This window comes from Solenopsis invicta, chromosome 16 (genome assembly GCF_016802725.1).
Source record: "Solenopsis invicta isolate M01_SB chromosome 16, UNIL_Sinv_3.0, whole genome shotgun sequence".
Taxonomy (NCBI): Eukaryota; Metazoa; Arthropoda; class Insecta; order Hymenoptera; family Formicidae; genus Solenopsis; species Solenopsis invicta.
In genome coordinates this window covers 11,253,729-11,278,599 of record NC_052679.1, presented here as the reverse complement: position 1 = coordinate 11,278,599, position 24,871 = coordinate 11,253,729, and the positions used below count along the sequence as shown (strand labels likewise).

The window sequence follows — 24,871 nt, the reverse complement described above, 5'->3', positions numbered from 1 at the left end:
TTTTCAAACAGAAGAACGTTGAGTTATTGCGCACATTTTGAACAATGTCTACATTAAGTGACAATGTGAATAAATAAATGTATATGAACAAGTAATGTTTCGTTTTTTGTGTGATTTTTTTCAAAACAAAGCAAAAAAAGTATATCTCTAAAAGACTTTTTTGTTATAATAGTTTATCGATTCCCTACATGCCCTCTATACTCTTACATAATTTTATAACTTTTTGAATGTTATTTGATGGCTGTACGTCAAACTTGAGAAGATATCGCCCACTATAGATTATGAACGGGTTGCATCTTTGGCGCTTTAAATTCAATAATTTTTTAACATATGTATAATTAGAAATTACTTTTTCAAAAAAGGATTTAATCTATAGTATACAGTTAAAGTCTAAACAATCAAATATTTTTTGTTTTTTTTTTCTTTTGAATTATTTGGTTTTATATTTCAAAATTTATTACTTTTTCCCGTTTTTTACAATTTAATAAATTTTTTATTTGCATAAAAAATTTTTATATAGCATCAAACAAATATTTTCAGTATTGTGGGAACAGTTTTAAGTTAAATGCCGTACATTAGATCTTATTTTTATTTTTCCTTTAACTGGAAGAACATAATAAATTATTTTCAGAAAAAATTTGTTACGTAATAATTGTTTATGCGCTCATTTAAAAAATAGAACGTGATGGAAGAAAAAACGGACAACACAGTCGTTTTCAGTGTATCGAAATCTTACAGAAACGTTTTTCAAAATTGAAAACACAAGACGTTTCTATTCTTCTTCTGAAATTTGTCTGTGTTAATATAAATTCTTCGATTTTTTCCACATAAATATTTATCAACATTATAAAGACGATATTTTTAAATATTAAATTATAGTTTTTATTGCTTAAATCTTTTTTATTATTTATTGTTTTGAAAGAGGCAATGTCAATAGTTCTTGTGTTAAGAAATTGTATATGAATAAAAATACGAACTTTTCTAAAGCTGAAGAACTTACTATAAAATACATTATTTTAAAGATTTTGTTTGAGATATTTGTTTTGATATTATTTATATTTGCTTTTAGTTTATGCCAAAATCAAATGACAGTATACTGGTGTCAGGTGCGGCGGATTGCAGGATTCGGGTGCACGATCTTACGCTCTCCGAACCAATATTCACATGTAAATGTCATAAGCAACGCATTAAGCGTATCGCCACCGTTCCCAGTATACCGTTTTTATTTTGGAGCGCGGGTGAGGACGGTCTTTTCCTGCAATACGACATTCGCACACCGCACGTTTGCAAGAGCAATGACCACAGCGTGCTTGTGAATCTGGTGTATCATACGGGTTGCTATGCTGAAGGCAAGTGCATCGCCGTAAACCCGAGGAGACCCGAACTGATAGCCATTGGCGCTAACGATGCTTATGTACGAATGTACGATCGACGAATGATAAAGCTTTCGCAGGTGATTCTAGTATATAAGAAAATAATATGATATTCAATATATATGTATATTATAAGATAACTTAATATGTAATACGTATTAAATATTAATATTGAATTTAATACATATAATAATGTACCTGAGCCGAATAAGGCCCAGTACTAAATAAGGCCCATTTAAAAATTTACTATTTAAAAATGCGCTTTATGTTTAAAATATATGCTTAAAAGATGTGTCATAGGAAGTAGATAAGGAGGGACTAGGGAATTAATACCGGTAGCAACACGTTTATTCAGTGCAACAAAAGCTTGTAACAAAGTGGGAAAATCAGCCGTTTTTATAAAAATTTGTTGTAAATTTAATAAGTATACATTATTTTATGATTTATTACAACATAATTATAATATTATTTAACTTTCTAACTGTAGAACAAAATAAATATATATATTGATTTTTTGGAATAAGTATACTTTTTTATAAATATTGTATTATTAAATAAGACCCACTTATACATTTATTGTTATAGCCATTGTTATTTATTTATTATGTGGCTTGCAACAGAGAATTCTATAAGCTAAAATTGCACTAAAATAGCCAAAATGTCTTAAAGTTAAAATATTAATTATAGACAAAATTAAAAATAATTGTAGTGTTTTACAGTAAAATAGATTTTAAAGGATTTCATATTTGTGATTAATAATTATTTTAACAGTGAGTTGGAAAATTTGTTTAATTCCTTGTTATTTTCAATTTATTTTTAATTTGGGCCTTATTAAAAGCACAAGAATTTAATAAGGCCCAACGTCAGAGTTTAAAAAAGAGTTTTCTTTTTTGTTTACTTAAAAATGTTTTATATAGATGATAATTTTATTTTGGCAAGTGGTTGAAATAAACATTTTATTCTTATTTAGTTTATTTTAATATTTTTGTAAATAAAATTTATAAAAAATAAAATAAGGTAGGTGGGCCTTATTCGACTCGGGTACCTTATATTAATTAAATATTGATGATAAACTTAATATATTTAATACTGAATCATATATCTAATATATCTTGTATACGAGGTGTGTTCAAAAAGTATCGCGAATTTTGAATTTTCGCGGGTTACGTATATTCGAATTTCGATCTTTTTGTGGCGTTATGTTGGTACTCATGTCTCTCACTTATGCCGACAAGCTCGGCCATTTTGAATGTTCACTTAATTGTTGACAGCTGCTTTGCTTGCACGTGTTTTGGATCGTCTTCGATTTTTACCTATTCAAAAAAATGGATCAAAGAACCTGTATCAAATTTTGTGTGAAAAACGAAATTAAGTGCGCGGATGCATTCCGAATGTTGACTGTGGCATACGGAGAAGCTACCTTGGACCGAAGCAACGTTTATCGGTGGTACAAAATGTTCTCAGAAGGCCGAGAAGATGTGAACGACGAAGAGCGTGCCGGACGCCCGAGCACTTCAACAACAGACGAAAAAATTAATGAAGTGGAGAAAATGGTATTGGCCAATCGTCGAATCACCGTTAGAGAAGTTGCTGAGGACCTAAACATATCGATTGGCTCGTGCCATTCGATTTTTATCAATGATTTGGGCATGAGACGGGTCGCCGCGAAATTCGTACCAAAATTGCTCAATTGCGACCAAAAACAGCATCGCATGAACATTGCTAATGAGATGTTGGACTCTGTCCGCGACGACCCAAATTTGCTCCAGAGGGTCATAACTGGTGACGAATCGTGGATTTATGGTTATGACGTGGAAACCAAAGCTCAATCATCTCAATGGAAGCTGCCGCACGAACCAAGACCGAAAAAAGCGCGCCAAGTTCGGTCGAATGTGAAAGTTTTGCTGACAGTTTTCTTCGATTGCAGGGGCGTGGTGCATCATGAGTTCTTGCCACAGGGTAGAACGGTCAATAAGGAATATTACCTGCAAGTTATGCGCAATTTGCGCGAAGCAATCCGCCAGAAACGCCCGGATTTGTGGAAGAACAAAAATTGGCTTTTGCACCACGATAACGCCCCTGCTCACACATCGTTGCTTGTGCGCGACTTTTTGGCCAAAAACAACACACTAATGATGCCGCAGCCACCGTATTCCCCAGATCTGGCCCCCTGTGACTTTTTCTTGTTCCCTAAACTGAAGAGGCCCATGAAAGGACGACGTTACGCTTGACGAGATAAAGACGGCATCGAAGGAGGAGCTGAACAAGATAAAAAAAAATGATTTTTTGAAGTGCTTCGAAGATTGGAAAAACCGTTGACACAAGTGTATAATATCTCATGGGGATTACTTTGAAGGGGACAAAATAGATATTCATGAATAAATAAATAATTTTTGAAAAAACACAAAATTCGCGATACTTTTTGAACACACCTCGTATTTAATAATGTATTTATTTAATTATATTTATCATTTAATAAAACATATTATGCAGGGTGTCAAGAAGAATTTGCCCGTGGTCTCGTCGGTTGATAGAGCAAGTTAAACTGAGCAGAAAAGTCCTGTACCATTTTTCAAAATTTGTAACCGAAATAAAAAATTAGTAAAGTCGGCGAATGAGCGCATACTTCCCTTATTCAACACGCGTGGAGACCGCCTAGCGGTTGCCTAGCCAGGAACAGGCGGCGCGGCGAGGGAACGAGCAGCTCAGAGCGGGAATCTTACGCTGCTGGCCGGTAGACAATGCTGCTTCTCCCTCCTCACCGTGCCGCTTGCCGCGACTGCTACTAGATTAGCGACCGCGTGCGGTGAGTGGTGAGTAGGGAAAGTACGTACTTATTTGCTGACTTTACTAATTTTTATCTTGGTAACTATTACGAATTTTGAAAAATGGTAAAGGACTTTCCTTCTCAGTTTGACTTTTTTTATCAACTCATGGGAGCATAAGGAAATATTTTCTGACATCCTGTATATACAGGATAATTATTAATGTCCCCATGTTTTATCCTAAGAGCATTACATACTGACAGCACTTGTAATATACTAAGCGCTTGTTAGATGACAGTTGCTTTGGCCGACATGCGCTCACGGCTCGAGCAGCACCGAGTGATACGTATCGTATAGACCCCTGTTGAAAAATTTTTCTTAGATTACTTTTATATAATTTTTCAAAATATCTGTATAATTTTATAGTTTGTTCAGATTTTTTTATAAGAATTGAAATACTTTTCATGAATACTTAGAACGTCTACATCTTTTTTCAAAATGTTTAAATGTGTTAACTATGAAGTATCCTAAGATTTTTATTATTTTTGTTCTATAATTTCAGATAAATGTTATAAAATTTAAAATAGTTAAGAGAATTTTATAAAAATTTTTGGATGGAAAATCTCAGAACATTTCAGAATTTACGTATGAAAAGTTCAAAGAGAAGATGTACACCAAGTAATTCTAATTATTTATGAAAAGTATTTCAATTCTTATAAAAATTCTGAAAAATTATGTAAAAGTAATCTGAGAAAAATTTTTTTAGCAGAGGCCTGTACGTATCACTCGGCACTGCTTGGACCGCGAGCGCGTGCCAACTGAAGCAGCTGTCATTTAACGAGCGCTTAGTATATTACAAGTGCTGTCGGTACGTAATGCTTTTAAGGTAAAACGTGGGAACATTCATAATAATCACCCTGTATGTATATACAGGGTGTATCATTTTAAAAAACAAACCTTTTTCAATGAAGCATTTTTAGCAAAAATGTTTCAGACAAAAGTTGTATGAAGGAGGACATAAGATGGTGTTATTAATTTGACCTTGAATAGTTGCTTGAAGGTTACGTGAAGGGCACCTTCAATTTTTTTTAATGGAACTGCTTACTTTTTATTGCATATGCTTGTAGCTTATCTTGAGATCTTTTCAAAACGCTATAAATAAATGTTTTGTCGTTAAGTATTTTTTGAGTTACAAGGTTTGACAGTACCGCCGGCATTAACATTACTCAAGGTGCCACGTGGAGATTGCCCAGGTGTTTGTTTTGTTGTAATGAAGAAGTTAATTACATATCTGAACGTAAAATTTGTCTTCTTATTCCCGCTGTCGAAATACGGGGTTACCATTCAGATAACTAATATTGTTACCTCAGTGATAATCCATGGGAGTTATAATATTTCTCCAAATTGAATCTGGACTCTCTCTTCCAACAGCACGAATGATATTGTACATATGTAATTGTACATTTAATTAAAAATTCAGTGAAAATTCCACTTAAAAAAAATTCTGTGTTTATTTTGTAACTTCAGCAATGTCAGACTACAGGGAACGAAATTGTTGATATTCTCTTAGATCTTGGAGAATGTCGCAATTATTGTGCAACAGTTTGAATGTATCATAATCGTTTTTCTGATAAATGTCATCCTAATGATTGAATAAGTGCCGATATTGAAAGACATGAAAGCTAGCGTCCTAATGTATGGAAACAATGACGTCGTATCAGTGTCCCTGAGCACGATGACCCCCGAATCTTTCTTGTGTTAGCTGTGGTGCATTTGAATCCACACATTTTACTACGAGATATTGAAAAATAATTTGTCATTTCAAGCACAGCTCAGAGATTTTTGGCCTTGCGTATATTTCATCCATATCACGTAACATTGACTCATGCATTAACATGCAATGATTATCGTCGAAGACTTGAACTTTGTAATTGGGTTCAGGCTATGTTGCGGCAGGATCAACAATTTTTTAGATTTGTTATGTTCTCAGATGAAGCTACTTTCCATAATACAGGCCAACTAAACCGACACAACAATTGATCTTTTGATAACTCATATTAGCATTGTTTAATTGATCACCATCGCTGGAGTCTTGTAGTATGGTGTGGTATTGTAAATAGTTATTTAATTGGACCCTTCTTTTTTGACGGAAACATTAACTCAGCGAATTACTTGCATTTCCGTGAACATGAATTGCCAGTCCTTTTGTAAGACGTAGATCTGGTAACAAGATAACACATGTGGTTCGAACTTGATGGCGCATTAACTCACAGGAGTCGGAGAGTCCGATAGTTTCTACACCGTCTCTTCCCAAGTAAGTTTATTGGACTTGGAGGACATGTTCAATGGTGCTCCAGATCTTTGGATCTGACAAGTCCCGATTTTTTCTTATGGGGATTTATAAAAACTGTGGTTTACACAGAAATACTTACAACTAAAGACAATATGATAGACCGTATAAGAAATTGTTGCAATATTATTTCTAGGAATGTCCTTTTGGAAACTGCTCGAAATTCTGAACGTCGAATTTAATTATGTATTTAGAATGAAGGAGGAATTGCTGAACACTTATTCCGATAGAAAATTCTCAAAATCTTGCCTTAACTAGCTGGATCTTTTCCGATCTTGTCTTGACTGACAGAATCACCGATTAATCTTTTTTGATTGATTAGCTCACCGATCAATCTTACCTTGATTGGTTGGATTACCGATCAATTTTGTTTTATTTATTATTTATTTATTTAATCTATTTGCCTTGCGGTTTAAGCTTCCAGTTACATTTTTTTTAGTATACATTCACATATAGTTCTTAACACTTAATCCTTACTTTAACACTTTTTTCTATCAATTAAATTGCTTTGGTTTATCCTACACAAATATCAGTTTTTAGATTATACTCAATTTATACTTTAATTTAAGATTATAATTAAAATCAAAATCTTAATCAAAATTATCTCTAAATTAGATTAAATTAACCCTTAAACACATAAGTGGGTCTGAGAGACCCCATATGAAGTTTCGAACGTTTGCTGTGTGAAGACGGAATGAGATAGGAGGTTTGGACCAAGACGTAAAAAAAGTTTGAAATTTCCTCTTTCGAGTGATATGGTTGATCAACTTTTTTGGTCAACTAGAATTTGAACGGCACGGCAGCAAAGTTTTATTAGGGTTAATGCGACCCATATAGTGTGTGAGTGAAACTTTTTTGTGAGTAATCCTATGTAAAAAAATTGGACAAAACACGTCCAAACAGGTCTATTTGTATAAATTATTCTGTTTAAAATTAAAATACTATAATGCCGTGAAAAAGAGGACTTCTGCGTAGAATCCGAAATATATTATGAAACACATTATTAGGAGTATAAATAAGTTTCCGCCGTTTCACAAAAAATGGCGCCACTAGTATGTTATGGTTGAAATTGTCTGTTGTAAAACGTTATATCGTAAGGTTGGACATCTGGCAACAACATAACCTTAAAATATTAGCGATTTTGTATCAGCATCATATATCTTTTTTCGTGCGAAAATGTCGAGTTTTGAGCCGAATAAGCGTCATTTGCGGGAGCTTTTGATTTACTTCTTTAATTTGAAGAAATTTGCAGCCGAGGCGCATCGATTGCTTGTAGAAGCATATGGTGAGGCCTTAAGTGAGAGAAGTTGCCGTGAGTGGTTTCACAAGTTTAAGAACGGTGAATTTGACGTCGAAGACAAAGAACGTAGCGGAAGGCCGAAAGTGTACGAAGACGCGGAATTGGAAACATTATTAGATGAAATTCGTGCCAAACGCAAGAAGCACTTGCACTTACATTAGAAGTGACTCAACCAGCAATTTCACATCGCTTAAAATCATTGGGAATGATTCAAAAACAAGGAAACTGGGTTCCATATGAACTGAAGCCGAGAAACGTTGAATTTTCACGCCGATTTTTCACATGTGAAATGCTGCTTGCCAGGCATAAACGAAAGGATTTTTTCCATCGTATAGTCAGTGGTGATGAAAAATGGATCCACTACGATAACCCAAAGAAGAAGAAATCATGGGGACCACCTAGCCATGCTTCAACATCGACAGCCAAGCTGAACATTCATGGAAAAAAGCTCATGTTGTGTATTTGGTGTGATCAGCTTGGTGTCGTGTATTATGAGTTGCTCAAACCGAATGAAACCATTATTGGGGCTCTCTACCGAACACAGTTGATGAGATTGAGCCGAGTACTCAAGGAAAAACGTGCTCACTACTACTCCAGACACGACAAAGTTATTCTTCTGCATGATAATGCTCGTCCACATGTTGCGGCGCCGGTCAAAACCTACCTGGAAACACTCAATTGGGAAGTTTTACCCCACCCGCCGTATTCACCAGACATTGCTCCTTCTGATTACTACCTGTTTCGATCGATGGCGCATGGCCTGTCTGAGCAACACTTCACATCATATGAAGATACAAAAAATTGAGTCGATTTGTGGATAGCTTCAAAAGATGAAGCATTCTTCCGACGCGGTATCTGTATGCTGCCAGAAAGATGGGAAAAAGTAGTGGCTAGCGATGGACAACACTTTGAATAAAACATTAGGTACCGTTCTTTCACAATAAATGCCCAATTTTTGATAAAAAACGGCGGAAACTTATTTATACTCCTAATAATTTTCAATTTTAGACATCTTGAGTTTATCAAAAATACCTCATATCTGCCTTATTACGTAAGTATATTTTTTAATAGAAATGGCAGTGACATAATTTTTTTTGAAAGTATGACTTTTTAACTTTAAAATGCCATATTTAAAAGTCTCCGAAAATTTTTTGTTGTGGAGATATGATTTTTTCAAAGAGAACTGGATTTTTGAACAATTTCTCATTTTTGCTTAATGGTTTTTCTTTTATAGATTAACAATAAATCATTTTTCGACAATGTTGATTATGCAATCACATTTCTGAGATTCTAAACTTTTATGTGAAAAAAAAAGATTGTTGAAAAATGTTGATTGGAATCAAAGTTATAACTTCTTAAAGTTGAAAAAGTCTCCCAGACCCGAAAATGTATTTACGTATTTTACGGGATCGGTGTGTTTAAGGGTTAAAAACAAACAAAAGTACATCAGAATTAGACTTAAAAATTGACTTTGTCGTTGAAATTGACTCTATAGTTTCTGTTTTTGCTAGCATTAGACTTTGGTCCTTGATCTTAGCATTGTCGTTGGATGCATATGCAGCTACTAAACTTTGGTCTTTGGTTAATTGATCATAACCTTACAGATGAATCTACATTGCAGTTGCCAATTTGTCTTTGGTGTAATTTAACTTTTTTTGCTTTTTTCTTTTTGCTGTTTTCTCTCTCTTTTTTCTCTTTTCTGGTCATCTTTATCCTCACTTTTTCAATTCTTTTCATCGTTTGTAGCCCCTTTCCTTTTTCTCCTATGAGCTCTTCTAACGTCATTTCACTCTTTGTTGCTTTGCATTCTTTTATTATATGGTACAAACTCTCTTCTTCTTTTTTGCAAATTATACATCTTTTTTCTGCTTCCTCTCTTCAGTAATGACTGCCTCTTGTCTCATTCCCGCATCTGTATCTTGCTATCAGACACCTGTCTTTCCTCTTCATCCTCTTTTCCAGGTATTTCGGCCTTTCTTTTGGTATAATCGCTTTGTAGTCAATGTTATATCTGGATTCGTTTATTTTCTTCTGTTCTCTCTAGTTTTTAATTCTTTCAGGATGTTCTCTTATTTTTTCATTTTCTATCTCTCTTTCCTTTCTTAATTGTTCTTTCCTTAATTGTTCCTTTCTTAATTGTTAATTTCTGCCTCCTCATACCTCTTTTCTTTTTTGTTCCCATCTTCCTTCTTCCGCTTCTGGCCGTCTCTTTTTCAGATCCCTTATGCATTTTTTTACTAATTCTCTTCTCTGATTGTCTCGCTTTTTTTCATATTTGAGTGCTTTTTGATCGCCTGTATTCTGATCTTTTCCATTTTTGTCTCCTCCAGCAGTATATAGTTTGGTGTTTCTTTGTCCAGATTTAATATTCATTTTGCGTATTTCCTTTTTATTCCGTTTAGCGTTTTTTCGTCTCTCCAGCCCCACACTTCTGCCCTGTATAGGGCCACGCTTCCTACTAGTGTTTCAAACATTTTTATTCTTGTATAATCTTTTTTGAATATTTTTTCTCTTATGTTCATATTCTTTTTATTGCTATTGTTACTCTTTGCAGTCTTTCCCTTGTATGTTTCTCCGCGCCTCCGTTTTTTGCAGCATGTAGCCAAGATATCTTATCTCCTTGACTTCCTCTATGTTTTCTTCTTTCCATTTCTATTTTCTTTTCCTTTTTCTTCCTCTTCCATTTTCGAAAACCAGTACTCTTGATTTATCTGAGCTTGAGCTCAACTTTTTCGTTTCTCTCTTTGCCAACAAAACGATGTTGTCTGCGTATGTTATAGTCCAGATTTTTTCTTTGCTTACTACGACTCCTCTAACCTGCCCTTTTTCCATCTCTTCTTCCAGATTTTTTATGTATTGTCACGTATTTTCCTGACGCCGGAGAGCAGCGGCGAAATACGCGATCAAACAAAGGAATTACGCGCGAAGCACGCGCGTGAGCGACGAACGAACCGATAAAGATGTTCACACCAAATCACGAAATTAGGCGCCAGACGCGATTATACCGGTCGCGTCGCCGGGTACACCAAACGCGGATTTACACCACGCGATAGCTTGTCATACCAAAGCACGAAATCGTCGTTCGCACGCGGCCAGCTAGCTCCTCTAACCGGTAGAGGGGCGGGATAGTGGAGACAGGGACGGAGAGGCTCTTTTACGGGAGGAGACGGGTAGGCGAGAAACCAAATAAAATCAGGCCGATATAACAGATAGAAATAATATATATTAAAGCGTATAATTGAGATGGAGTACAGCCAAACACAAAGAAAATATAAGTCAAAGCAAGAAAAGAACGAAAAAGATGAAGAGTTGGCGAAAACGAATAGGCAGAACGCGAAAATTCTCTTAAATCCTACAACAATTACACTAACGGCGCGAAACACGGCGGCTGGTACCGCGCGGAACACGACAGCCAATCGCGCGCGTTCTGAACAGCGCGGCGAGAACACACTAGCCGAACTTTCGCTAACAGGCGTTAATTAATTTGAAACGAAACACAACCAAAGGTACCCACTGACGATAACGCCGTCGTCGCGGCCAAGTTATAAAATTCGTCCTAAAACGCGCGATACGACAACGCACCGATAACGCGGGCGGCCGTGCGATCGCGGCCGGAACACGATTCGCGCACGTGCGCGAGGGCTTTGCGGCTTCCCAGGAAGCCGGTTGTTCGCGAGCTTCTACGGCGGGACAGCTCAAACACACGCGGCAGCCGACAGCTGGGTGCCTCGACGAGGTCTCGCGCTTGAGGTGAAGAACCAGCCAAACACCAAGAAACAAGGTGCGTTCAATCGCCACGCGGCGGACGCACTCACACACTAACCTAATGGCTCCACCTCAGAGCGCGAGTCGGTCGACACCGACAGCTCGTGGCTTTACACAGCGGTTAGACGGGTCACCTCTACTCTCGGCACGGTTCTCTTCCTCGTCTGCGGGACCCCGGGCAGAGATCGCCAGGCCGGACACCCGATAGCCGCTTTCCGGTAGCTCAAGACGATATCCTACTCGCTCGCTTCCGATAGCACCATGTACACCGAACGCCGGGTCGCACGCAAAAGCCTAGAGGATCGCGCTTGATGCGCGATCGATGGACGCTACTCCTCTCACAGGGTGCGCGATATCCTTGCGCCTAGCGGCGCGGCCTATCAGCGGCCGCCCTTATCTAGCCGTGGCGTCACGGCAGCGCAGTGTCGGGTCTCCGCAAGTGTCGCGCGGTTCCCGTCGGCATCCGACATCCTCGCCGCTCTCGTCGTCCTCGCGGACGACAGTTGCAGAATTTTCTTGCGACGATTCTTTGCCGCTACCCTCCTCGATGGACAGCTGGCATTTGACGGCCCTTGTTCTGGCCGTCCCAGCCTGTTCATCAGCTGTGTCACTTGCGATCCTCTTTTGCGCGGCGCTTATCTGTCGCCACCTCTTGCCTCCGCCTCCTCTCCATCGGCGGCTTCCCGTGCGCCGGCCCTGGACGATCGCCTTCTCCTTTTCTTGCCGCGGTCCATCTCCCTCGCCGCTGCTGGTCTTAGGCAACGTTTGTCGAGGTGCCCGCGGTTACATGAAATAAGCCGCGAATAAATAAATGAAAATAATACGCTACGCAATCCCGCTGGAGATTTTGCTCTCTCGCTGAGTGCCCGACCCGGTCATACGCGCTTCCTTGCGCTATGCTTAGGCAGAGGACGAAGTAGCGAGGCAAAGAAAACTGCCACGTCACAGTATATATTGAATAGGGCTGGGCGTTGTGGACATCCTTGCCTGAGTCCTCTTTCTGTCCAAAATTCTTACGATTTCTCTTCTCTTATTTTTATTACGCTACGTGTCTTTTTATATATTTTTGTGATCCTTTGTCTCAAGTTTGTTTCTATTTCCATTTTCTCCATCATCTCTATCAGTAGTTTTCTGTTCGCTTTGTCGAAGGCTGCTTTTATATCCGCAAAAAATACAAATATTTTTCCTCCTTTCTTGCTTAGTTCTCTGTTCTCCGTGTAGACTGCATCCATGCTTCCTTTTTTCTTCCTGAAGCCGAACTGTGTCTTTCTCAGCTTATCTTCTGTTTCCTCTTCTAGCTTCTTGTTTAAAATACTTACATATATTTTATACGTTGAATCCATTAGCGTTATCTCTCTGTAATTCTTTATTTCGTTTCTCTCTCCTCATTTGTGTATTGGGTTAATTACACCTTTGTTCCAATCTTTTGGTAGTTTTCCTCCTTTTTATATTTTTTTTATCAATTTCCAGAATTCTCCTTTTTCATGTGACATATGTATCCACGCCTTGTTCTTTATTCCATCTTCTGGAGTTTTTGCTTTTTTTACCTTTCTTAGTATTTCTTTTAGTTCTTCTTTTGTTATGTCTTCTGGTTTTTTTCCCTCGTTATGTCTGTTTCTTTTTCTTGTTCACCTTTTTCTAGTTCTATTTTTTTCTGTGTTTGCCCGAGTAATCCAATGAAGTACTCTCTCCATTTGTTTATCTTTATATCGTTGCTTATTCTTTTCTTTCTTTTTTTTCCGTATTTATTAATGTATTTCTACTCTTTCTATTTTTTATCTTTTGTATTTCCTCTTTTTCTGCTTGTTTGTGTCTTTTCCGCTCTTTGCACCATTCTTTGTATTCTTTCCTTTTTGCTATGTAATTTTTCTTGTCAATTCTTCCCTTCTTTAGGTTTCTCAGAGTTTTTCTTAATTCCTTTTTTTTTCCTTTCATTCTTTATTGTACCACTTTCTTTTTCCTATTTTCCACAGCGTAATCTTCTTTTCCTGCTTTGTTATAGATTGCTTTATCTTGTCTCTTATCTTCCTCCATATATCTTTTGTCTCATTCTGTGTGCTCGCCCAGTCTTTGCAATTTTCTCTGTAGTTTTCTATTTCTTTTTCTGACCAGACACTTTTTTCTATTTTTTTTGTCTTGTTTCTGCCTTTTTCTTTCTTTGTTTGTGTTCTTATTATCTTCGCTTTTAATGGAATGTGATATGACTTTGTTCTGTCTCCTTCTTTCAACGATTTTATCTTTTCTATCGCTCTATCATTTCCTATTATATAGTCTATGACCGACATGCCTGATCCTCTTATGTATGTCCATCCTCCTTCTTCGTCGAAGCTTCCATTTAAGATTGTCCAGCCTCTTTCTTTTACTTTGTTTAGTAATATCTTTTCTTCTCTATTACTCAGTTTGTCTATGAACCGTCTGATTTAATTTTCTCTCTTCTTTCTTCTTCTATCGGCCTCTTTTGTTACTTGCGTTAAAATCTTCCCTATCAGTAAGAAGTTTTTTTCTTCCTCTGGTATCTGCTTCGTTAGAATTTTTACTGTGTTCCATCGATACCATCTGTTTTCTATTATAATCTTTCCGTATCCTACTTTGACCTTGTTTCCTTTTAATTTTTTTTCCTTTGCTTTCCCTCTTAGTTGGTTTTGCATTTTCCTTTCCATCTTTGTTAGATCGTCATCAATAAAGGTTCCTGTTCTTAGCTCTTTCTTTTTGACCATTATCTCTCTCTTTTGCTCCAAGGTTTTTACTTCTGCCACTACCGACACTTGTCTCCTCTGGTCTGCACTTTGTATGCTTTGATTATGTCTACCTCTATTTTCAGGTTTTTCTTTATGAACTCCTTAGTCTCTTGTTCAATTTTATTTTTCTTTCATTTGTTTACTCCTCTTATTATTTTATTGTTCTTTTGTTTTTCTCTATCTTTTTTCTCTTTTTCTCATTCCAGGTTTTCTATTCTCCTCTCCAGATTCTTTTCTTCCTTCCATTCTTCTTTTTCTTTTCTTTTTTTTTCTTCTCTTGTCTGCTTTTTCTCTTCTCATTCTTTTCTTATCTGATCGAGTTGTTCCATCATCTTTTCTATCTTTTTACTAATATTTTGCTCGATCTTTTTTCTTATTTTTTTCAGTGCAATTATTATTGTCTTTTTTTCTCTTGCTACGTACTTCTCTATGCTGTTGCATTCCCCTTTTATCTTATCTCCTACCGGTCTTCCCGGTGGCGCCATTTGTTTTTTTTTCTGTGATCTCTTCGTTCTTATTTATCTCACTTCGTTCTCTTCTTTTCTCACAATTTCCTAACCTAAACTTTTGTTCAGATTTTGGATCCTTTTGTGTTTTAATCCTTCTCGTCTTTTTGTTCTCTTTACAACCTTGACTTTTCTTCTTCACTATCTTTCTTCTCCTCCCGCTTTTTTTCTTTTTCTCGCTCTGCAGTTGCACTAATCTGCTATTTTATTTTTTCCCGTTGGACACTCGTTTACATTCTAACGCTATCCAACAGGAAATCTGATCAATTTTGTTTTGACTGGCTGAATCACCGATCAATTTTGTCTTGACTGACTGGATCACCGACTGATGTTACTGGTTGGATCATTCTCCGATCTTTTTTCGAACACAAAAGAGGTATAAATTCGACCGGGCAACCTCTACGTGGTACACTTTGAGTGATGCTAATGCCGGCGGTATTGTAACTTTCACGTATTGTAATTCAAAAAATACTTAACGAAAAAACATTTATTTATAGTGTTTTGGAAAGGTTTCGAAATAAGCTATTGGATTGGCAACTAACAAGGAAAGGACCAGGTGTCTCACCCTGGGATTTTGACCCCAATTTTTTTAATTATTCTAGAGACGAAGAAAAAAGTTTACGTCTCCTGGCGTTTGATCGAATAGGCCTTAGTTTCGGAATAATAAATTTGTGAAAATTGGCCATATCCCAAGCGTGTCGTATGAGCCTTCCCGGTAACCGTACTTTCAACTAGTGCAGTTGGCTTCGGTGAATTAGGTGCTTGCTTCATAATTGTAAGATCCAGGTTTGCTTCTGGAGGTGAGCAATAATTTTTTTTAATGAGTGTTTATTTTTATTTATTTTGATATTATTGATATAGTATGCAAATTTTTGAAATAGAAAATTTAATTTAATATCACATTTTAAACATTAATTTAAATTTAATTTGAAGGAAATTTTATTTCCTTTTAATTCAAATAATAATATTTGAAATAATAAGTAATAATAATATAAAAATTATTTGTAATGGATAACATATAAAGGCAACGTATCTAAATTTTTAAATTTAAATTAATATTTAGAATGTGATATTAAAATTGTATCAATATTAAGACTCCTGAGTACTCGCCGCGGCTATATTGAAGTTGTGACGTCAGAAGCGAGAAATTGCGTGAAATGACACGTAATTTTGTCCGACATGCCATTTGTAAATAAAGCCAATTTGGATAAAACAGACTAAGCAGATGACTTTAAAACACTTCTAAATATCGCTCACGACTATCCTTTTTCCGCCTAACAGTCAGTAAATAATTGTAAAAGCATGTAAAGTGAAGCTATTGAAACAGGAAAACACATGGACACGTAATTTTGTCCGACGTGCCATTTCTAAATAATGCCAATTTGGATAAAACAGACTAATCAGATGGCTTTAAAACACTTTTAAATATTGGTCACGACTATGTTTTTTTTGCCTAGCAATCAGTAAATAGTCGTAAAAATATCATGTAAAGTGACGTCTATTCAGACAGGAAAACACACGGATAGCTATTGAAAGGAGTGAAAAATGTACTTTTATGTATAAAATTTAAAGAAACTTTACTCGCGGCCCATTTTTTACGAATTTGGTAAATACGAGACAAGTCATGTTTTCACAATGAAACACATAATAACAAAATGACATGCACGATGACATTTCATCGTCAATCTGTCACGTTTCACGTGTATTAGTTCTTGTCCGCGACGGAATGTCGCTACCGTCAATGCGGAGTTCTCGGCTAAGGAGTCAGGAGCCTTAAATTAAATTTTCTATTTGAAAAATTTGCATACTGTATCGATATCATTAAAATAAATAAAAACACTTATTTAAAAAAAAATTGTAAATTTTTGCTCATCTCTGGGGATGAACTCGGATCTTATGATTACGAGGCAAGCACCTAACTCACGAAGCTAACTGCGCTGGTTGGAAGAACACTTAACGGGAAGATTCATCTAGCGCGCTTCGGATATAGACAATTTTCACAAATTTATTACTTTGAAACTAAGGCCTATTCGATCAAACGCCGGAAGACGTAAATTTTTTTTTCTCTCAAAAATAATTAAAAAAATTGGGGCCGAAATCCTCTGGTCCTCCTCTTGTAAGTGATTACGGATTTTGTCAATAGATGGTCTTAACACATTCTTTTGTTTTGTCAACGTGTTCAAAGCACCTAACCTATATTATTTTTTTGTTGTTTGGACTTTCGCCTTTAATTTAATAAAAAAATTGTATTGATTAGTTGTTTAGTTTTGTTTTTATCTTAATTTAAAAATGGAAGAACAAGACCTGCATTTTAGACGTATTTTATTGTATTATTTCCGAAAAGGCAAGAACGCATTGCAAGCACATAAGAAGTTATGTACCGTATATAGGAATGAAGCCTTGAAAGAAAGGCAATGTCAAAATTGGTTTGCCAAATTTTGTTCTGGTAATTTTTTGCTGAAAAATGCGCGACCTGGCCGTCCAGTTAAAGTTGATGAGACCCATGTCAAGGCCATTATTGATTTAGATTGTCATAGCACAACACGTGAAATTGCAGAGAAGCTCAATGTATCGCATATATGCGTTCAAAAAAGGTTAAAACAACTTGGCTATGTCAAGAAACTCGATTTATGGATCCCTCATCAGCTTAAGGAAATTCATTTGACGCAACGCATTAGCATCTGCGATTCGCTTCTGAAACGCAACGAAATTGATCCATTTCTGAAACGAGTGATAACTGGCAAAAAGTGGATAGTTTATAACGTTAATCGGAAAAAATCGTGGATGATGCAAGATGAACCAGTTCATACGACACCAAAAGCTGAGATTTACCAAGAAAAGATTATGCTGTCAGTTTGATGGGATTATAAAGGAATTTTGCAGTTTAAATTTTTACCAAGAAACCAAACGAATAATTTAAACGTGCACGTTCAACAACTCGCTAAACTGAGCGATGCAGTTCAAGAAAAGCGGCCAGAATTGGCAAATCGTAAGGGTGTTGTTTTCTAACATGATAATGCAAAGCTCCACACCAGCTCTATCTTTGGTCACTCGCCAAAAATTATTGGAAGTATTGGAACTAGTTTGGGATGTGTTGTCACATCCACCATACAGCCCTGACCTTGCGCCTTCAGATTACCATTTATTTTGTTCTATGCAGAACTCTCTAAATGGTAAAATTTTTAATAACGTTAATGTAAAATCATATTTAATTCAGTTTTTTGGTTGCAAAAATTAGAAGTTTTATAAACATGGAATTATGACACTGCCTGAAAGATGACAAAAGGTCATCGACAAAAACGGACAATACCTAATTGAATAAAGTTATATTTTTAAGCAAAAATTTTGAATTTTTCTTTTTATTAAAAATTTGCAATTACTTAGTTGCTAACCCAATACAAGAATATGCAATAAAAAGTAGGCGGTTTCATTAAAAAAATTGAAGGTGACCTTTAAGCCTAACTACTTAAAGTTAAATTAATAATATTATCTTATGTCCCTTTCGAAACCATACAACTTTTGTCTGAAACATTTTTGCTGAAAATGCTTCATTGAAGAATTATCGAGGTTTGTTTTTTAAAATGGAACAGTCTGTATATAGAGTGTCCAAACGAAAAACGATGAAATGTGTAATGCTAACACTACTCACATTTTTCTAAGATAAGAGTATTTCATGCTACATTCAGACAAAAGTTTTTGAAAAATATTTTCAAAAAATATTTGTTTGAACCGAAGAAATTGTGCATTGCTATACGGTTAAAGGAAAGCTTCTTAACATGTATTCCATTCATTCATTCAAGAGTCACTTTATTTTATTCAAGAATATTAACGTAATTACAGAGAAAGATTGACATACAAATATTTGAAACTATAAAAAAAAAATCACTTTGAATAAAAGTAATTTTTTTTATGGTAATTACGTTAATTTTCTTGAATAAAATAAAGTAACTCTTGGATGAATGAATGAAATACATGTTAAGAAGCTTTCCTCTATGTAAATTAAAAATGATTCAATTTTATCACATTTAATCTCTTTTTATTTATATGATCAGGAATTTGGAATTAAAATGCATTAGAAATTGTCAATCCATTTTAAGCAATTTTTATTTGTGGGACGAATAATATGATTTATAACGGTATAAGAAATGTGTAAAAAAAAGCTTTAGCTAAAATAACACATTTGATTTTGCAGTGTACGCACGGTGCGGCGAATTTAGATCGTCGCGCCGTGCCAATTCAGACAGCGATAGTCACTGAAATATACTATTGGAATGCGCACGGGAGCTAGATGGCGATCCGACAAAGAGGGTCCTAAGAGAAATTAGGATCTCAAGTATATAGATTTAGCATGAATATACTTTTCACGAGATTGTTTCATTCCCACTCCTGTTTACTACGCATGCGCAGTCAGCTTAAAAAAAGGATAAAGATATTTCTTATAGGAACGCTCTTTCCGAGATCATAGTCTAACACAGGATTATATGGCGTGCGCGTTTCAGTAGTATATTTCAGTGGCGACAGTGTCAGCTTTTCCTTGCCGTGCGCTGCTGCCTTCGAGCTATGCGCGATGGGTCGTTCTACGGCGCAGCATCACTGCACATTGGCTCATACGTTTTATTTTATATCTCTATAATTATAGCGAATATCGCAAAATGGTATAAGATTTTTTTTTTTTTTTGATTGCCTTTACGTCCCCAAAGCGGCTACGTCCCCATTTCTGAGACAATGTATATGCTCAGATTATAGTGTCGATAAGTTTCATATTAAAGCATTCTGTAAAATTGTAGGTTCCTCCCTCTATACATGACAATTCGAATGGAGCGAATATTAGTACATATCGAGCAGGCAAAGGTGATCCAGATGACAATATTCCATTAGGTAGTGCGCAGTATTTTACCGCAGGTTTGTTTCTACAAAGATACCGTATGCACTTAGCCTATGTAGGGAGAATTTTCTTTTAGAATTCATTTTTAAAATTGGAACAACATGAAACATCGAAGAATTTTATTGTAATTTTAGTACAATTCAGTATAATTTCAGTATAATTTCAGTATAATTTTAAAATTATTATAATTTAAAATTTACTATGACTTTAGGCTCATCCACAACAATATAGATTAAAAAATCAAACTAAAAAACAAAGGCAAATAAGAATTAACGTGGGTGGCGGTGCATAAATTATATTTAATTAATTGTTAGATTAATATATTTAATTAATCATTAACGTGAATTAGTAACGTGTTCTTCTTTGAGCCATCCTCGGCAACTTAATATAACTGTATTAGAGAACACAAACACATTGATGTGTAGTAGATTTAATGATTGAACTAAATATAATTTGCGCACTGCCACCTGCGTCTGATTCTTATTTGCCTTTATTTTTTGCTTGATTTTTGAATTTCAAGTTTTTATTTTTTAAATGTAGATTAACTTTAATCTTGGTTTAATTTTTTTTCTAATTTTAAAAATCACAAAAAAATGAAAAGTAAATTAACTGAAGTAGAACGATTTAAAATATCGAAAACTCGATAAATTTTGATTCATTAATATAGACATTAATATAGACACGAAATTTTTTGTGAGTTGTTTATATTGTACCTATATATTAAGGTTTTTTCTGGTTTGTTTGCAAAGTCCGCGTCGCAATGACTTTAAAGTGGTAAAAAAGACATATTTTATGTATTGACACAAAATATATATACACATACACACGCATATACATACATATGCATACAACGTATGCGTGAAAAATAATATATTAAAAAGCTAAATTATAATGTTATTTTTTATCTTGTGCAGTGCAATGTGTTTTTACATTTAAAATAATTATAGTACTAAAATATGTTGGAGAATATCATTTGATACAATTTTATATGAGACCAAATGTTTATAATATTTTAATTTGATAGCTATTAAAAGCCTTGTTTTTATCTTTGATTAGGCATATCTTAACTTATTATTTATTGATTACCCAAACAAAAGGCAAGGTATATTTTAGGTATATTTTACAAGCTTGTTTTATTGATAATAAATAGTATTCATTGAAAAACAGTTTATTTTAATTTACACTACGGTCATTAATGCCTTCCCCGCATATCCATATGTGCATGCGCTCATATAGGATACATTACATGTATTATGTGAAAAGGTAGAGAAAAATGACTGCATGAGTGGAAGGCATTTAAAGCTTCTGAGTACTCGCCGCGGCCATATTGAAGTCGTGAGCGAGAAATTGCGTGAAATGACACGTAATTTTGTTCGACATGCTATTTGTAAATAAAGTCAATTTGGTTAAAACAGACTAATCAAATGGCTTTAAAACACTTCTAAATATTGGTCAAGATTATCTCTTTTCCACCTAACAATCAGTAAATAATAGTTGTAAAAAGCATGTAAAGTGAAGCTATTGAAACAGGAAAACACACGGTTAAGCTAAAGTTTACGACATGCTATTTGTAAATAAAGACAATTTGGATAAAACAGACTAATTAGATGGCTTTAAAACACTTCTACAATAAATATCGACCAAGACTTCTTTTTTCGTCTAGCAGTCAGTAAATAGTCATAAAAAGCAGGTAAAGTGACCCTCAGACAGGAAAACACACGGATAGCCATTGAAAGGAGTGAAAAATGTAATTTTATGTATAAAATTCAAAAAAACTTTACTCGCGATTTATTTTTTACGAATTTGGTAAATACGATACAAGTTATATTTTTACAATGAAACACATAATAACAAAATGACATGCATGGCAACATCTCATTGTCAATCTGTCATGTTTCATGTCTATTAGTTCTAATTTTGTTTGCGACGGAATGTCACTACCATCAACGCGGAGTTTTCGACTGAGCAGTTAGGGACCATAACCGCTAGTATACGTTGCAAGAACTTTTATAGTGTATTTTTTTATCTGTGATTTCATCAATCCACAATAACTGCCGTGGGTGAATAATTTATTAAAGATTCCTGTTTAGGAGCCTTTAATAAATTGTAAAGTTACAAAAAAAAATTTACATATTCTGTATTTTTTACATATTGTCCCTAAATCAATTTTTACTAAAATTTTAATAGAATTCTTTGATGTCTGTATTATCTTACGATTACCATGATTTTAGGGTTAAATTCTTAGCAAAAATTCTCTATATTTTTCTCTTCTACCAAGTATTACATGATTATTTTAAAGAAAATTGTTATTTGTTTTAATATTGAACAGGTCATCTGCGTTCTCGTGATGGTGCCAGGAGTATTACGACCACTTATTTGACGTTCAGCGATGATGGAAATGAGTTACTTGTAAATATGGGTGGAGAACAAATTTACTTGTTTGACATCAACGATCCAAACAGTTCGAAAATATTTTTTGATTCGTCATTGAAATATCCAGGTAATTGCCATTGCTTTTCTGGTAGAAAATTGATAATGAGATTTTTATGAAATTTTAATTATTTTTCTGAAAAAATTATTTCTGTGTTTAATGAAAAACAGGTGACATTAATGAAAATGTAATGAAATTTTAATGAAGAGTTATTAATACTTTTTTTTTCTCTACCGCTATAATCTGGTGTGGACCTTTGTTTTCTTAACAATTTGATCTCAGATCTTTCTTTTCTGCGCCTTGTTCTATTGATCAATTTGCATTCTCTTCAGTCATTTCTCATACTCTGGAATCCGATCTTCTTCTGGTCTTTCTCGTCTGTCGGCTTCAAAAATCCTTTAATGCACTATAAGCTTAAGTATTTTACCATCTTCCATTCTTTGCACGCATCCCAATCATACTAATCATCATGACTTGATGAATCTCACTATATTCTTTTATATTACATATTGTTTATTTCAACATTATTCAACTTTAACCTCCAGACATTGCTCTTCTTTACTGGATCGTAAATTTTTCTAATTGTGTGTTTTTCAAATCTTCTAAGTTTTTCTTTTTGCATACCCAGGTTTCTGCTCCATAGATTGCTACTAGTTTAATTAGAGTTTTATAAATCTGTAGTTTTGTGGTTCTGGATACCAGCGATAATTTTAAGAAATGGCTATTTTTGTAATATGTTTTATTTTTCTACATTCTTCTTTGATTAATTTCTTTATTCAATTGTTTTCACTGTTGCGACCTTAGCACACGAGCGCTGTATTATATGAGCTTGGTAAGCTTATAATTAAAAGTTGTACTTGTACTCTAAGAAGAAAACAAAGTAGCTGTTGAAGCGATCTCTTTTTTATATTGTATTAATATCTACCTTAGAAGAGATTTAAAAATACAAAAAAAAACAAAAAGTAATAAACAAATAAAGTTTTTGGAAATGATGAAATACCAGCGGAGTTAATAAAATTTGGATAGAATTAATTTTATTGCATATTGTATACTTTAATATGTAAAATATGAAGAATCTGGACTTAGGCGTGAATTTCAACGATTTATATTCACGCCTAGGTACGTGAAATCAGCATCTTCAAAGATGTTGTTTTATTATCAAATCCTGCTTTACACATCCTTTTTCTGACGGAGATATTTTCATATATTTTATTTTCTTTTTATTTATACGTAGACTTATTTTTTTAGTTTGTCAATCACGTAGAAGGATTCTATAAGTCTCTTGGTTTTTGATCAAAACTACATTGTCGACATATGCCAGTAGCTGTTTAAATTTATGTATGATTGTATTTTGTACATTAATTTTTTTTTATAACATTGTGCAGTAACAGATTGAAGAGAATAACTGAAAGCGTATCTCTCTACTTAACTTCTTCTGTCAAATATATTCCGGCTTTTGTCAATGTATATTTGTAATCGATATAATGATGTCTCAATATTTACAAACTTCCTCGGAATCCCAAATTTTGCCAATTCCCGTAGCAGCTGTTTCTATTTAACACTATCAAAGACCTGTTGGAAATGCACAAAGATCAAATATAGGTCAATATTGTTACGTTATTTCACGCTTGTTTTAGCGTGAATATTTGATCTGTGATGTCTTTACTAGCTCAGAATTCACATTGATAGTGACTTATGATCTTTTCTGTGTATTCGTTTAATCTTGCCTGCACAATACTTGAAAACACTTTGTACGCTATATTTAACAGCTATATTAACATTAAAGCTATATTAACATTAACATGATTCCTCTGTAATTTCTACATTCAAACCTATTACTTTTTTTTGAATATTGAGTATATTAATCTAACTCTCCATTCTTTCGATAAATCCTCGTCTCTCTATATATTACATATTAAATTATGTAATGTGCAATACAATTGATTTTTTTTTAAATCAACTCTGCTGGTATTTCATTTTTAAAAGTTTTATTTATTTATTTTTTTGTTTTTTAATGTATTTCTAACCTCTCTTTTCTAGGGTTAGTACAGTATATGTAAAAAAAAAAATACGATATAGCTGCAACAAATTTTTTTTTTCAAAGTTTTTAGCCTTTAAATACAAGCCTATTAGGCTCATATGATACAACGCATGTATGTTAAAGTTACAATATGTATACTCCTTTAAGTCTAATACATATCACAAGCGGAGCATGTTTGTTTATTGGGTTTGTCATAGAGGTGCCATTTGTTGCATAGTGAAAGTACCCTTCCTGTAACTTAAAAAACTTTTATCGATTGTTTTTGTTTTTTTTGTTAATTGTAAAAATATTTAATAAAAAAAAATTTATGATTTGCTGAACGCTCATGTCGAATTTTTTTTTAGATGCATATTTTCTATCCCATTCCACGTCATTTTTTTTTATTGTTTTGATTATGGTTATTCTTGTTGAGCAATTCTTTAATGTACTTTATCTTTCCATTATAATTTTCTTATTCTTCATCATATTACCGTTTGCATCGCGTATTTGTTTTGTTCCATACCTATCTTATCTATTTGTCATAGTTTTTATTGCGTGCTGTTACGTTTGGCGCCCAAAATTTAATTTAATTTTTTGCGTCATCTGCATACATTCATTAATATAGTTCTCAATACGGTTAAATTTTCTAAAACACGACAGAAATAAATTCTAACAAGAAATTTGACATATAAAAATAATATAACATAAGCAACTACTTTAAATCAGAAATTATAATAT

General features: G+C 34.5%; 1 protein-coding gene across 6 annotated transcripts in view; it reads left to right on the top strand.

Annotated features, from left to right (window-relative positions):
• The window catches only part of LOC105198377 (WD and tetratricopeptide repeats protein 1), a 124,704-nt gene that overhangs the window by 31,417 nt on the left and 68,416 nt on the right, over positions 1-24,871 (top strand). For 5 of the 6 annotated variants that reach the window (XM_039458691.1, XM_039458688.1, XM_039458689.1 and 2 more), the window contains 3 exons: positions 1,070-1,453; positions 19,585-19,699; positions 22,012-22,182. In XM_039458691.1, coding sequence (XP_039314625.1) covers positions 1,070-1,453; positions 19,585-19,699; positions 22,012-22,182 — 670 coding nt within the window. The remainder of the gene's footprint in view (positions 1-1,069; positions 1,454-19,584; positions 19,700-22,011; positions 22,183-24,871) is intronic. The other variant, XM_039458693.1, reaches the window with a different exon arrangement.